This window comes from Pithys albifrons, chromosome 6, assembly GCF_047495875.1.
Source record: "Pithys albifrons albifrons isolate INPA30051 chromosome 6, PitAlb_v1, whole genome shotgun sequence".
Taxonomy (NCBI): Eukaryota; Metazoa; Chordata; class Aves; order Passeriformes; family Thamnophilidae; genus Pithys; species Pithys albifrons.
This window is the reverse complement of record NC_092463.1, coordinates 35,316,020-35,332,284: the sequence shown is the minus strand read 5'-3', so window position 1 is coordinate 35,332,284 and position 16,265 is coordinate 35,316,020. Positions and strand designations below refer to the sequence as shown.

The 16,265-nt window shown below is 43.8% G+C and overlaps 1 protein-coding gene across 1 annotated transcript in view; it reads right to left on the bottom strand.

The window, feature by feature from the left end:
* Nucleotides 1–16,265, bottom strand: part of GALNT16 (polypeptide N-acetylgalactosaminyltransferase 16) — a 73,638-nt gene that overhangs the window by 17,983 nt on the left and 39,390 nt on the right. Inside the window, exons 3-9 of the mRNA XM_071558177.1 lie at nucleotides 15,568–15,666; nucleotides 10,306–10,373; nucleotides 7,821–7,886; nucleotides 6,646–6,767; nucleotides 4,517–4,604; nucleotides 3,485–3,569; nucleotides 2,356–2,459 (exon numbers count right to left, since the gene is read on the bottom strand). Of these exons, the coding sequence (XP_071414278.1) occupies nucleotides 2,356–2,459; nucleotides 3,485–3,569; nucleotides 4,517–4,604; nucleotides 6,646–6,767; nucleotides 7,821–7,886; nucleotides 10,306–10,373; nucleotides 15,568–15,666 (632 nt within the window). The remainder of the gene's footprint in view (nucleotides 1–2,355; nucleotides 2,460–3,484; nucleotides 3,570–4,516; nucleotides 4,605–6,645; nucleotides 6,768–7,820; nucleotides 7,887–10,305; nucleotides 10,374–15,567; nucleotides 15,667–16,265) is intronic.

The window sequence follows — 16,265 nt, the reverse complement described above, 5'->3', positions numbered from 1 at the left end:
ATTCATTCTCTGATGGAAACTAGGGAAGAACTTTTTGTTGTGTATTTTTCAGGATGTGACCTAGTCTATCATGTTTTAAATTACTTAGTCACTGTGGCTTTTCCTCATTAGAATGGAAAAAAAAGGGATTTACCAGCTCACATCCAGTTGGAAAGATATTTAAGCAGCTGGTAATTGCTGCCTGATCATTTCTGTGTACCTGCTGCATATGTAGAGCTCATCCAACTCTCTGCCCTTCCTATATATTCTCTTATCCTGTTTCCTCACACAAAAAAGGTTTCAAAGAAGTTTATTAAAAATGGCCTCTGTGGGCAGGGAATGGCCTGTTCCACCCACACAAATTAGTCAGAACCACTCTCCCACCTCATCTACAAATGATGACCTAATTTAAACAGTCTCTTTCTACTCAAAATTTTAGTTTCTAGTAAAAATCTTGTTTCAGAACACTATCAATAGTTTTCCTTTATCAAAAACCCCAGTTTTCAATTAAGTATGGTAAACTTTTTTTTAAGAGGGTAAATTAACAATTCTGAATTCTTCAGGCAAAATTAATACTTTTTATTGCCAGATACAGGCTGGCTTCTATCCCTCTGCATTAAACAGCAACAGGCTCAATGGAGGATAAGAGACAAGTGATGGGAGACACAGAATTTACAGGAAAGCCAAGTAACAAGGCAAAGCTGGCAAGCCCTGTACATGTGGCTGAGTCCCACATAGCCTGGCCCAGACATTGCCAGGCTTTACAAGGGCAATCTCAAGAAGAATAAGGAATTCTGTGGAGGTTTTGATCAGCTCTACATGCAAGAATGGCTGTGAGAGGGCAGATAATTTACTGTTACCTATGGCAGAGAGCCCTGCTTGCCATCATGCTACTGACACACCAACCAAACAACAGCACTGGGCTCCCAGGTGGGCAGAAGCAGACAAACAAAAATGTAAAGAAATATTTTTTCTCAATCCTTGGGGTTTACAACTTTTACATAGTTGCAACTCAGGGGCCGGCAGAATGGTCAAGTAGCTGGCTCTGCAGCTGGAGCAGAGCTAGTGACAGCAAGGAGTCGAGTTTGGCTGTGAAGAGGAGTCTGAGGGACAAAAGAGATGGGATCTTCATGCCCGAGTAAAGGCTTCCTGTTATTTCTGCCTCAGTGCTTAGCTGATGCTAATGGCACTGCTGAGATGCCATTTAATATCTCTTTTTAATATAATGAATATCATAAAACTGAAGCAAGACCTGGGAAAACAAAAGACACGAGCACTCATTATTAGATATGTTGCTTTTAAAATGTGGTTCTTCGATATTCTATTATCAGCACAAAATATTATTTCCTGGTTTCAGAAAACACTTCAGAAAGAAGCAGTTCTCCCAGCTGTATTCAGAAAAACAAAAGTTTTCTCTTCCTGAGGAGGTTCTTCCTCCAGGTGCCAGAAAACACCCAAAAAATCATCTTTAAAGGGTTTTATTACAAATCTGTTACATTTATGAAAGTTGTAGAGATAGAATTTTTTTTGGCAGTGTTAGCTACAGAAAAGTCTGCTTAAGTCAGTGCAAGTCAGCATAAGGCTTTTATCTCCTTGGCTCCACTCGCACACCATTTCTAAATCAATGCCCCGAATACTTGAGGTCTCCATGAACCTCTTCTTGCTTTGTCATTAACACCTGGTGACATTGTAGCATCCCTTCACAGGGGGTAAAGAGAGATTCCTGGAATATCTGTGTCACCATTAAGCGCAAGGAGATGGGTTTAAGTACCATGCCATGTAACAAGACTTGAGTGGACAGACTACACTGGGCCTCTGAATGCCTCACATGTTTGTGGTCCCCTAGTCTGCTTCTAAATGCTTGCATTCTGAATCTATTTGTAACCAAATTCCACTTACAAAGAGGCTTGTTTTATTAGGAAAAATATCTTTCTGACCAGTCAAGCTGGGAAAGCAACTCAGACTTATCTGCGAGAGAAAAAGGTGTAAGAAAAGAGACTGCAGGAGTGGCTGTCCACTTCAGAGCTGGGGCAGCACAGACTGTCATATGAAGAAGTGGAGGAATATTCTCCAAAAACAAGCAACAATTTAAATATCAGGAGGTTAGTCCTTCTTTTCTATACTGTGGAAGCACCTGTATAATAGCACATATGCCTGTAAGAATGTGTAGCCATTTACTTTATGCTTTACAGTCTCCATTTACCTTATGCTGACAGCAGTAACAGCTCTGACCATCATGGGGATAACCTGACCATGTCCCTAACCGTACACTGATATGCAGATCACATTTCTCAAAAAAAGAGTTCTGCTAAGCAATGAAGACAAGGAAGAGGTTCTGTACTAGTGTGTCATTCCCTTGAACCACCCTAAACTTACCAAAGTTTTCTCCTCCCCAGATGTCCATTTGAGTATCATATTTTCCAAGATGGTTAAACCAGGACTTGTCAATCACAAAGATGCCTCCCGCTATGACAGGGGTTCTGGAATAGAAAACAGAAGCCCCCACAAAATAATCACAGGTATATGTATCACCACAAGCATAATTTAGAGGGCAGACAATTTATCCAGGCCTGACAAATTGTACCTCATTTAAAAGTGAAAAATATTAGAGCTGGGACATGAACCTGCAGCAGGTTTCTGAGATGCCCCTCACTAGATCATCCTCCTGCCTTTGTCAGACAGTCCTGCAAGCATTACAACAATAACACTGTGTCTTTTGCATTTACACAAATAGTCATAGTGTGAAGGAGTGACAGGGGCACTGTCTGATGACTGTGTTCAACAATTAGACATGGTGTGACAGGCTGTTGCATGTATTGCTCTGCTATTACCAAGCTGGTTGCCTCTGGAGTGCAAAACAAAGGCTCAGAAATTACATAGAGGAATTAAATGATACTTTTATATTACAAATAGGGAGCTGTCTGTCTATACAGACAAACACTGTGACTTTTCATATCAGGATTTGTTATGTACTACATGTTTCAGAGCCATGTACACTGCAGTGAGGCTGGCAACAACTATATCAGCCAACAGAGTCTCTTCTGTCCATGGAGATACAGATTTAGGAGGTGAGAATAATTCTGTGCCCACATTACTCAGTAAGATTCAGTTCTCTCATCTGTTTTACGCTTGCTGGATAACTGTCTGCTTCACTCTAAGTTTTCACCTGAAAGATGGAGGTAATTAAAAAATCCCAAAGGGATTTCTGAGGCATTCAGAGTGTTGAGTGAGGGAGACCACATGAATAACCATATAGAAGAGATGACCTGTAGAGGCAGTATGCATGATAGTATGTAATTCCTATTCTTACAGTATTCAGAGAGTAACAGTCTCACATTTAAGGTACAGACCTCAATGCGTTCAGAAAATAACATGAAGAGTTTGTCAACATCAAGTGAACTCTGTGGCATTTTGTCCTCAGCAAGGCAGTCCCTGTACTCTCCTTGCCACACAGGTGAAGGCCTGGCAAAGGCACTTGGAGGACTGTACCCTGTCCATCAGTTACCTTATAGACTGAGTTGGGTCTGTTCTGGACATTTTCTGCTCTATAGGAATCTGCTCCCACTTAAAGTGAAGGCTCCAGTCAAACCCTGAGAAGGAAAAAGACATGTCCAATTGTTTTGTTGTTGTAAAAATAATACTACAGGCTTCAGTGATAGTCTCCACCTTCACATCACATGCTATCTCTTTGTTCCTTCCCTAATCTGCCTCACAGTTTACCCGAATGACAATAGTCTATCCTAATGTAGATATCACACCAGCTTCTGTCTTGGCACTGTTACCCCTTGGCATTACAGACATCTCAGTTTCACTCCACATCTTCAGGAGAGTATTGTCAGAGTGAGACATAATTGTATTTTGGCCAGTCTGTCTTACACTTCTCTATCTGCCACAGTCATGAGGTTTAATAAAGGACTTTGTGGGATGTGATGTATTCTGGGAACAAAGGCCTGAAGATCATTGTAACCATCACCTCTTTCAAGAGTACCATTTAATTAGAGTTGGCCTGTGTGGATAGTTGAGCACAGCACAGTCACTAACTTTATATCATTGTTAAGAGTAGCCAGAGAACAGGTAGCCTTTGGCTGGCAAGCAGTGCAGAAGTGAACCCCGGCCACAGAATAGGTAGAAGTGCACCAGTGACCACAGAACAGCTGCAGGGCATTCTGCTGCGAGGAGAGAGGTGAAAATGGTTTTCAGAAGACGCCATGAGATAGCCTGGCAGATCAAAGCAGCAACTGAAAGTACCTGTCAGACTCCAGTGTACAGGCAGCATAAACAGGGCATGGTGACATATCTCATCAATTAACTAAGCCCTAAGATTGCAACATGTTACAACACTGATGCAAGTTCAAGAGGAAAACACAAGTTTTGTTCTAATTCTGCAAACGACTTTGCAAGTTGCAGAGAAAACAGGACAGAGAACCCCTCAGGAAAGACCATCACTCTGTTTTCTTGGAAAGCTGAAGAGAACATAGTTTATTTTTCATGCACCATCTCTCAGGCCTAACTTACATAAGTCATTCATTATACCCACCTCCCCTCAAATCTGCTGATGCTGCCAGGTAGGCAAAATTATCCAGGCTGATAACATCAATGATTGGACTCACCACTCGGGTATAATCCTGAGGGAGAGAGAGAAAGGGGGGAAAAATCAGATTTTTCTTTAATATCTGGCAAAGATGCCAGAGATCAGAAAACATAAAACTTGCCACACAAAGCTGCACATGTAAATCTTTGTCTGGTTTCTCCAGTACAGTTCTGGTGGCTGCACAAGGGAACAGTGGCCACTACGTTCAAACATGGAGATGGTGGGCGCTAGCCAGTTGCACTCCTTGAATGTGGGGAATGGAGTTGGACCCCAACACCCAGAAGTGCTGCTAAGAAAAAGCTCTTTATTTCCTGCCCAAGTCACAAAGTATGAATCACTGTTCCAACAGTTTTGTGCCTGCTTTTGATATTTACTGACAGCATGCTTTCTGTTCAGCCATCCTTGAATTAACTCGTAATCGTCAGCCTAGAAATTATCAAGCTCCTAAGAAAGCATCTTCCTAAGATGTACTATGAATCAAGACCCCATACTTAAGAATCATATTGCAAACATTATAATATATATAATACATTAGGTACATTAGAATATTAAGATATTGTGAGTACTTTATTGTCATTAAGTGGTATAGATATTTACAGTTTCCCTTTGCAATCCTTTTAGTAGTTTAACAGTTTTTCAACATCATGGCACAGGGCATTAGAAACAGTCTTGTGACAGCTGACATACAAGCTGAAACTGAGCTGGCAATACCAGAAACAGCGCCCTGTTATCGAACAGCTGCCAGCTCCATGCCTTTCCCATCAAACCTTCATTTAGTGCCTTGCAATAGTTCCTCCTGATGGACCACACATGGTCAGGATGGCACATCCTAGGTGAGAGTTATTATTCTCTTCCGTGCTGTGATGGTTGCCCAAGCAGAGTGTGTTTGCCCAGCCTGAAACCCTTAGCACCGACCTGGCAGTCTGGTGTGTCAGCCATTACTCCAACCAGTGAATGCCAGGACTGGGTGGGAAAGACTGAAATCTGAACTAGGGTGCATATCAGAAAGGTAGGAAGTATGTCAGAAATAGGCTGTCTTGAAATCTGCTCACTCAAAATCAGTGTACTAGAGTCAGCACCCAAGGTTTTGCAATTTAGATTCTTCTCTGAAGAAACTGGAGAGGTTCTTTCGCTTAGGGACCCCTATGCTGCTGCTCCTGTAGCTTAACTTAAAGACCAACAGCAAAATAAACATTTATGGGCTTCAGAGATAGAGAATTTACTGAACAGGAATAAAAAGCAGAAGCTTTTAAGTTATCAATCCTCAAGTTTCACTGTCTTGCCCTCCTTCATATTAAGCCAATCAAACGTGAACAAAGTACCATTGAAGTCTCCACCCCTTCTCCTGGGGTCCACTAATCCATGGTATCCTCCTTTGAGAGGGTATCAATCACAGCCACTTGCAAACATGGCTTGACTTCTCCCATCACTTCTCCCCTGCCTTCTCTTACAGCAGAGCTGTATGTCTTCCCCTCCAGCTGTACAGTGCAGTCAGGGTGACAGCTGCTAACACTTCTACCTCATTTTCACTCTTACAGCCTCACATCAATCCTTTGTCAAGTGAACTATCAAATGGACATTCCTGCACTCACAGGCAGCTCCTCTGTGCTAGAAAGTTGTCTGCATGCAGGTAGTGTATGTTCGCAGCTCCATGGGAACATCAATGGAAGGAAAATTTTGGCAGTGACAAGGCAAAAGCAAGGGTCCAGCAGCAAGAAGGGAGACAGAAACCATGGAAAAGTTGCACAGTATATGCTGCCTAAGTGGTTGTCCTGTGTGTGCAGGTGAACAGGACTAGGAAACACGACACTTCCAGGAGACACGAGGTACAAGTTGATGGTTCCAGCATTCACCATTGCATTCCATCACTCTGCACCTCCTGCCTTGTCACACTGGCAAGCCCACCAGGGATCTCCTGCCCATCTAGCTCAGGCTGTACTGTCCTCTGTAACATCCTGCAGACCTTGGCAAGCTTTGTTCTCACCACTACTGCTGATGGCATGCAAGGGCAGAGGATCCACCAGAGCACAAGACAGGTCAGCTCCATCCATCCCAGAGGGGAACACGGTGCTCACCTCTTTCACTCTCTGAAGCATTGGCTGCAGCCACTCACTGTTTACTTCACAGTGACTGTCCAAGAAGGTGAGAATGTCAGCAGTGGCCACTTCAGCTCCTCGCACCCGAGAGCGAATCAGCCCTACAGTGAGGAAAGGACAGCAAAGGAGCAGGAAGGTTAGGAAGGGAAACGGTTGGGCCTCCTTCAGAATAAATACTTTGTGTGGCCATTACAAGGGAAGAGCAGGTGATTCTTCTATATCACATCTCCATCAGCAGCAGAGAGCAGCTTTAGCAGGGCATCTGCTAGGGACAGTCAGCTGAGCCCTCCCAGCACACAAAGAATGACTTCTCCTGTCGCTTCTGTCCATGACACAGAACTTTCACCTGGCTCCTTCTCTTCAGCTGCCCCTACAGATACCTTGCTGCTGCCTGCTTGCTGTGTCTCCCATTGAGCACCATGACGCCTCTTACCAATTCCCCATGACCAAATTCTACTCTCTCTTTTTGCCTTTGTTTCTGCTTATCTGCTTTATTCCCATTTGTCCTTTATTCTGTCCTGCAGACAGACATACCAGCCTGCCTCTCAGATGTATCCTTACTTCCTTACAGACACAGACCATCTCACTATGTGGGATGCTCCTCGTGAACTAAGGAGTGGTTCTTGTCTCTCATTCTAGATCCTCACTCCAGGCCTGCTGCACACTGACAGCTTTATAAATAAGCCAGCAGATGTGAGTTAAACTAAAGAGCAGCTGGGAGAGTCAGACTTACCATTTATGCATGTAGGAGATACATGAGAAAAAAACTTTCCTTAATTGTATCTCCTTATGATAGATATATGATTGTTTTTCCTTCTCCCACAATCCCCTACATGGCTTGTTACCTTGCACTGAGTTTAAAAGGACAAGACTTACACCTACATCTTAATTCATAAAGATCTTAAAATGTGGTCTTTGTTCTAGCCAGGGCCTCTGAACACCACTTCTCATTATTTTGAGTGTGAAATGAGAGCCCTGAAGCCTGAGAGTTGATAAGCCTCCCTCCACAGAGCTTCCGAACTAGAATACCAAACCCTTACACTGAAAAAACAAACTGTAACTATAAGAAATAACATGTAAGCAGCTGTCAGGCAAACAGGGTCCTGTGGGAAAATATGCAAAATCTTTGTACCTACAAAGCTTTCCACACTCACCTTCTCGGCGCGTGTTTCGTAGACACTTGACCTTTGGGATCTTGGTAAGGAGCTGGCAGTCCTCAGCTTAGGGAAGGAAAAAAAACATATTTGGCACACATGCATGAATTATTTGGCTTCAACAGAGAGCCCCAATTAACTGTTCTCCTGCTTTTCCATGGGAGGGGAAATTCTACTTTGTCTTAACACCACATTAATCAGCCTGATGGCCTTAATCCTGTTGTCTAAAGGGTACACTGCAGTGCACTGTCTTCTTGCTGTCCTCCTCAGACAGCTAAGCCTACATTTTCCAATCCTTTGGGCAGCCACACCTCTGACTCCCATGCTCAACAGTTCACAAGAACAAGGGAGCATGTGCTGGCAGCGTGGCACCAGGCACTGATGAAATGGAGGGAACACTGGGAGTCTGGGCTGCAAATGACCAAAGTGCCAAGGAAAAGAGAATTCTGTCACACAAAGTGATCTTATCTGCTCCCTTTGCCTTCAGTGGCTCACCTGGGCATTTCCCACCATTTGTTCTCAGGGCAGTTTCTGCCTGATTTTATTTAATAAAGACCACAGAGATGTGACCTACTTCCTTGAAGACACCACTGCATTAACACATGGGTGCCTGACCCAGGGCTTTGCTGGCATCTTGCCAGAAGCTCCTGGCATCTCTCATTTACATTGCCCAGGGAAGATGATGAAGAGGAACAGTTACCTACTCCAGCCCAGCTGCACCAGTGAGCACTAAGTCTTTAATCCTCTGTCATCCACTCTCTATTCCTGTCGTAGCAGAGATGACAGTAATTTCTAACTTGCACTTTTTTCTTGCTTCACAAAGTTCACCCCAGTTTCCAAGTTTATTCCACGTTCCTTTTCATGTCTTATGACTCTCCTTTCCTGCTGTCATCCTCCCACAGACTGAGCACTCTGGGGAGAATGCAAAGGCCCTTAGCCAAAGTGCATCTCTTAGCACGTTCCTGTACAAGCATTTCCATTCTCAAGGATACATTCAATCTGAAATACTGCTCTTATATGGGCACTTTGGCAGCTGCTGCATCATCCAAGGGAAGTGGCAGGTGCTCTGAAATTACAGAGTATCCCGATTTTGCTGGACCTCTGCAATGATCTCATCTTGGCCAAGTCACAACTTGAGGTATGAGAATCCTTATGAAGTAATTCACTCTGCAGGAGTGGAGCATATCACTCTGCCTGTAGCTACTTGGAAGAGAAGACAGACTCTAAGTGTCTTTGGAGAAACTGAGGCAGGTTTTAAGGCAAAGTGTCAGACCTCAAACATATACTAAAGTACCTCCATGGAGATGTCTCCAGGGAGTGGCTACATCCATAAATATTCAGTTGCCACTGAAAAAATGAGAGCTGTCATAGGATGGAGCTTTTTAAAATTCTTTCCATTTAGCTAGGAGACTAAATGCAAGTTTTTTGATGAGTCCTGTGCAGAACAGGTACTAGAAATCCATCAGTGTTGATCTGGAACACTTTGCCCACTGAGAATGAAATTTTTAGGTGCTGAGTGTAGAACACTTAGGATTGTTTGTTGGAAGTGCTCAGAAACACCAAGCTTCTACAGCTGGGCACAGCTCAGTACTTATTCAAATCACACTGTAAAGCCCTTAGAAACTTAAACTCCTCATCTCAACATCCACCTTTAAAAATGGTTTTCTTTGGCCAAAGTTATGTTAAGTATTTAGCTGCAAAATCAAAAGAGCATTGCTCCCTTACCTCAGCAGGCCAAGGTGGGCATTCACAGCTATCTGTAAAGTGTTCTGAAGGAGCGATTATCAATTATTATAAATGGTGCATACCTAGATTGTCCTTCAATCTACCACACATCATCGGAGAGGCAAGAAGTCCACCACCTCACCACTACTACACAACAGCCAGGAGCAAGAACAACTGTACAGATGGAAAAGAGTCCACAGTCTCCAGTCAGCAGACCTGGTGGAACTCATGTGGTAGACACTCCATCCCTGTGCCAAGCTGCAGAAGAAGGTATGGTGCTGCCCAAAGCAATAACCTGTCCAGAGCTTCCCACAGGGACACATGGGATCCTAGACACAGGGAGGCAGGCAGATAGTCTTGCCCTGGTCTGCCTCCAGGACCACAGCCAGCAGTTTTCTGTAGGTTCCACTGTATCATCTTGTTCTCTCTTGGTCTGTAATTACCCACTCTACACATGTACACCATTGCTACATAAATATCTAATCACCCCACCAAATGGTGCATCATGAACCTAGACAGAGTTCTCTGGCAACCCAGGCAAAACTGCCAAGCTGACTGAAAAGGAAGACCCAATGGAAAGGAAAAGAGAGGAAGAAGCTCTGGCCTCTGCCAAGCATGGACATTAAAAACAGAAAAATTTCCTTTCTTTCCTTTTTCATACAGACAAGAGGGAATCTGAGGGAGAGAGACTGAACAGCAAACAAAAAGCAGGAAAACAGAAGGGAAGAAATCAATGCACAGGAAATAGGTTCATACTTACGATCTGAGCTGAAGTCATCTACCAAAATGATCTCCTGGATGAGACTGAGAGGGGTGCGGTTCAGAACACTGCAGGGACCAGGGAGGAAAAAGACACTCTTTGTGAGCTGCCACAATGATGACAATGTTAGGACTGATAGAAATCTGCTATGCTATGGATTACAGCAGGAATACCAAACTCCAGTAAAGTGGAAATAGTGACCTTGCCCATGTAAGCAGGGTTCATTGACAGAAACCCAACAGCAGTTGGGAGTATCCCAGAGAGCTATGGCATCTCAGCCGGACCTTACAAAGACCCACAGGCAGGAAGCTGACTGTGGGACTCGCCTGGGGGCAGCTAGCAAAGGGTGCTGCTGCATGCCCTCTGACTCTAAACAAAGATGAGAAACAGAGAGCACAATGCCCATTCCCATCTGGGAAAAGTTCTTCATTGCTGGAGACTAGAAAGAGCTAACACTTTCCCCAGCACGGAGCTCTATCTCAATGCCTCAGATGAGATCTTCTTGTGCTTTCTCATCAATTCACCTCTTTGGAAGAGAATATTGTCACTATTGCCTTGGCAATATGCTGGATTGGGGTTTTTTATTCCTCTTTTGCTTGTTACTTCTTTCAAACCAGCTCCAGATTTGCTGAAAGCATCCCCTTTCCTCAGGCTGTTAGCACCACACCCTGCAATACCCTCAGGACTGCAGTGAGTTTGCATCTCCAGGACATAGGGGTTTAAACACAAAGAGAGATAAAAGCTTCTGTCCTCCTCAGAGGTCAAAGAACTCTGGTTCCCTGCAGTCTGAGAAGTTTGGTTCTGAACCCTTAGTCACTCATTTCTTTAAAATGCCTGAACTCGTTTTACATGAACTTCAAGTCTCTTCCCTGACTCTACTACCATCACACAGCGTATTCACCCTTCAAGCCTCCTCCAATGCCTCTATGAACAGGCAGGTTCTCATTCACTTCAACAAGATTGCTCAGCAATGCTTAGGCCCCAAATGTAGAGGACAGTTATGCAAATTTTAATATAAAATCAGAGGTAAAAACTGTCCTCTTAGTTCTAGCAACCTGTCACGTTTCAGTGACACCTGCTCTTCTATTTTGAGCAATTCTGGAGAAAGACTGCTGGCTTTTTTATCTTTTGGGGGCTTTTTGTTTTATAAAGGAAACAGACAGCAAAAATAATTCCATACTCTCAGGTATGAAGCAGTAAAGAAATAAATTACCGTCTTTTTAAGTAACATCACTATGGCTTTGCATACAGAGCCAAAGCTTCCTCAGTTTGTGATGGTTTTTTGCTGTCTTTCACAGCAAAATTGTGACTGTTCTGCTGCTCAGTATCACATCCCACTCTATTTCAAATTTATGCTGCTTTATATGCCTCTGATAGTATTTGTATTTTGAGCTTACATGTCCCCAGATGACTGAACTTGCATTTTTCAAAGCTGAATCTCATTTGCTTCCCTTGGCACATACCTCTCTCTGTATCTTCTCGTATGGTGGTAGGAGGTGGAGGGGATGTTCCTCTTTGCCATTCTAAGTGTAGCTTCTCCCAGCACAGCCATCATCTGCATATTTTACAGAAAAGGTTGCCCTGCACTGAAATTCTTGTCTGTGCAAACCCAATGCAAAACAATCCAGATAGACTGCATCCTGCAGTATAATGGCTGTAAAATGATATTCTACACCTTCTCCCACTAGTCTGACTACTGGTGATGCTCACATTTTCTTCACAAGTTTCAGGTGTTTCAACTCAACGCAACTGGGGAAAAAACTCAAACATTTTGTTCTCTCTTCCTTGCCTGTCCACTGATTCCTCAGTAGAGAGAACACACTCCTTGAGGTGTTCACAGCTCATTGTACAATGTCCAGTTCTTCTCTTCTGCAATAATTTGCTGTGGATCCTTGGGAAAGGCATTTAATCTTCTTTGCACTTTGTCTTGCTGTTTGCAAAGAACACAGTAATCCTGGTATTCGTCTTCAGTGAGGTGCAGAGACTGGTATGACAATCAATTACTTTTAGGTACAAAAATGCATTATTAGAATTCTAAAATCCAAATGACGACTGCCTGTAACAGCAGAAACACTGACTGTTCTCCCTTCATCTCAAGGATTCTCTACCTACTTTGTCTTTTCTCACAGCTTCCTTCTTCTTTCTGTATCAATGTCCTTACTCTCTTGCATAACATGACATGACATCAGCAGTGCCAATGACTTTCTCTCCTCAGCTGCTCTGTCCACCTCCCATCAGCTCACATATAATCCTGTTTATTCCAGATGTTAGCAAAAGAGTATCTTTTTTCCCTTTGCCCTAAAATAATCTCCTCTTTTGCCATCATTTAAATTGTCATTGTAATGAGATGCTGCAACAAATGCTCTAGCATTACAACAGCATCCTTTTAATCAGAATTTTTACAGACTCTGCATAGACACTGAATCACTGACAGCTGTTTGAGTCCACTAATTTAGAATCTGACCACTCACCTTTATATTTGCACCAAAACTAAACAGTCCCTTCAAAAATCAGAAAGAGAAAGAAAGGGACCAGACAACAAAGCAGTGGGCTTTCCCTTCTGCGAGAATGGTCACTGCAGCAGAAGTGATGGCATTGCTTAATGACTAATCACACACAGACATCCACCACAGAAAATGCCTTTTGAGTGACAGTTGTTACTGAAAGAGAACAGGATACCAAGCAAGAAACCGGTTTGAGAGTGACAGCTATGTCCTATCTAGGAAGAGAGATCAAGCAGGCAAGCAGCTCTTGACTGACATATCTCCTGTAGGACTGAGGATGCCAGCAATGAGCCATTTGAACTGGCATGTCCACAGGTTCTGTCTGCTAGCCCATTTCCCCTTTTTTCCCTATTCCTCTTCTTAGTCTCTTGCTGTGTATTTTTAGCCAATTTTCTTCCTCTACACTGAAAACAAATAAAATTTGTCTGAAGGACTCCTTGCATAGGATTAGTCAGACTGGGAGCAGCATGGTCTATTGGTGTGCTGGCTCAGTCCCTTTGGCAGCTTGCAGATTGGGCAGCAGGTCTACCTGACTATTACCTTTAGAGCCGGGGAGGGGGGGAAAGTGGCTGGAGCCCACAGAAGAAAGCAGGCTTGCCTCTGGATACCAGGACAGATAAGCAACAAGGTGCTGAAGCAAATAAGTTACTCCTCCTCACAGTCACGCCTCCACTTCTCCCTCTCTCTCATACACAAACACATCTCCCATCCTCAAGGGGCAACAACGGCATAACATTCCCATTGCTTCCATCCAGCACCAGAGATACCAGAGCAAGCAGGGAGAGCTTGGCAACTGCTGAACTGCCAGAGATGTTTGCACGAGTCTATGTGTGCACACATGCAGGTGGGGTTAGCGAGAAGGGTCTGCAGATCAGGATCTGGCCCCTACAATTGCCATGTTTTAATCATTTTGAAATAAACAGTAATGCAGAAGGCTCAGCCCTGGGTCATTTCCCAAGACATTATGGTCCCAGCATTTCCATTTTGTTGAGTTACACCACAGAGCTGTCAGAATAACACAATAGGCCAGTAACTGGCTCAGGGGAGCACATTTAGGTTCCCTCTAAACATAATTTAAGAATAGTTCAATTCCAGTACCCTTTCCATACATTTCTTTCTAGAATTTTCCAAGTTTTATGGCTGATTCATGAGTGCCCAAATTCAGGCACTCAACAACCAGGCTTGCAAAGATCTCAAGTATGCAAACTTGAACTGGCAATACACATTCTGCACACCTCAAAATGTTTTCAGACATAGAAAATTTTGGGTTTGGTGCTGCTCATTTCCATCAGTAGTCCTGTTTCACCCTCATTTCTCTTATAGCATCCCCACAGCGTAATTATGATAACGGAACTTGGGAAAAAGCCCATATTAACAATGGAATCATATTTAACTTTCACCAGGTGCATCTCAAATGCTTCATTCTAATTCTCCAAATAATCATGCTCTACCTAGCTTAAGAATCAGCAGAAACATCCTCCCATTGCCCTAGCAGCACCATGGTTTCAAACAACTCTGTCCATTTTCTGAAGTGACTCGGTAGAACTCATTGTATGGTTCAAATGAAAAGAAAATGATAGAAGTAGAAAGACAAAATGTGTTAATGCAATATATACAGGTCTCTCGAAACACAATAGCACCAAAGTTAGCAGACAGAAATTCAGCCTTTTAGCCATGAGGCCAACTTGAAAAAGCCTGTTATTTATTCACATAGCACATTTCTCTAAGTCCACAGAACCTGTCAGGAGAAGATGTGGTAATGATGAATAATGCATTTCTGCTCATGATATCGTCAGCTCAACCTTCTACACAGACAATTCACTCTTCCCTCAGCCTCCACAGGCTGTGTCTGGACCTGCATGCAGGCCTCAGAGACCCTTTGAGAAATTACTTGATAAGACAGAAAGGGCAGACGGCAGTTTTTCTGTGAAAACTAAAAGGAAAGAAGCCTCCGTGGGTTCTGTGGGGGTGATGAAGAGGAGGCTGAAGGAGCAGCTGGAACATTGCTTTGTGGTACAGATGACTGCATGCTTCCATCTGCTTGAGGATGTTGACAGGCCCTATCAATCTATTAACGAAGTTAGATTTGGCTACTACTGATACTCAGATATGAAGAGACACTGGTACAAGATATCAAGTGTCCTTCAGGCTCGGCAGGGTCTGTGTGCAAAGCCCCAGGGAGGATGTGGTGGGCCACCAGTTCAGCAAGTGATTCTAAGCAGGTGCTCAGACTACAAGAGCTGGGTCTCCACAAGATTTGTCAATCACTTTCTGCTTGAAAGATTTACAAGCTGTGCTCCCACCGGCTGAGTCAGTCTCAGCTCCTGTAACATGTGCCCTAGCAGGGAGCTGGTTGCTTATTTTCACTTATGGAACACAGTCACGCCCAAGCCTCAATCCCTTGCTGCATCTGGCAACACAGAGTGTTCTCTCTGGTCCTCTTTCACTCTTCCAAACCAGGCTCATACAGACTCTTCTCAGCTGCGGAGGCAAGCCCAGCAGCCCCTTCCTGCTGCTCATGGTTCCCCACATAGAAGACATACAATGGCTAAATGAAGATATGCTCTGTAGTTTAAGATACGTCCACACTGCCAGTCCAAGCCCCTGGCTTGTCCTAGTGGACCAGCTCAAGGGTAGAACACTAGCACTTGGAGAACTGCAGTCACTCTGCTTGTTTAACCGCTGGAAAATGCCTAATTCTCCACCAGAACCCTTCCAGACTCCATCATCCAGGCCCAGCACCCCTTACTGAACTCACCTCTTCACTGTGCGGAGCAGGGTAGATCGCGCCTCATTGTGGAAGGTGATGATGAGACTAGTAGCTGGCAAGTCAGTGTCATAGCGTACAGAAGTGCACCTGCAGCACAGAAGAGCAGAAGGGCAAGCTAAACATCACCAAGCAGCACTCATTGCAGCAATGTACCTAGAATTTCTAAGAAGAGAATAATATGCTAAAATCAGAAACAGCATAATTGAGCTGCAGCAAGGGAGGCTTTAGCAGACCATGCACCAAGGTTGGCAGAGCTTAAAAAGAACTGTGTCTGTAGAAAGGCAAAGTTTTGAGTCTGTGACACCTAAGCTCACAAAGCTGCATGCTAAGCAGGGCATGTGGGTTTTATGGTGAACAATGTTTCAACCTCATGAACTGTAATCCCTGGATCTACCTGTCATTCACATAAAATCTTGTTTATTCCTGCATAGGACATGCATATGCTGAGGATGCACAGAGCTGGTACACTCAGGCATCGCTGCATAAAGCACTTCGAATTCATTGGACATTGAGCTTTACAGAAAGGAAAACACAAGCTAGTGCTGGGATCGGTGTTGGGGAGTTGCTGAGGTTCAACACTAATAGCTCAGCTGGCAGTGAAGAGCAATTCCATCTATTTTCTCATCTGACTTTGTAATGTTAGGAACATACACACATTCTCACACTCAGAACCAAGGATTAACTTG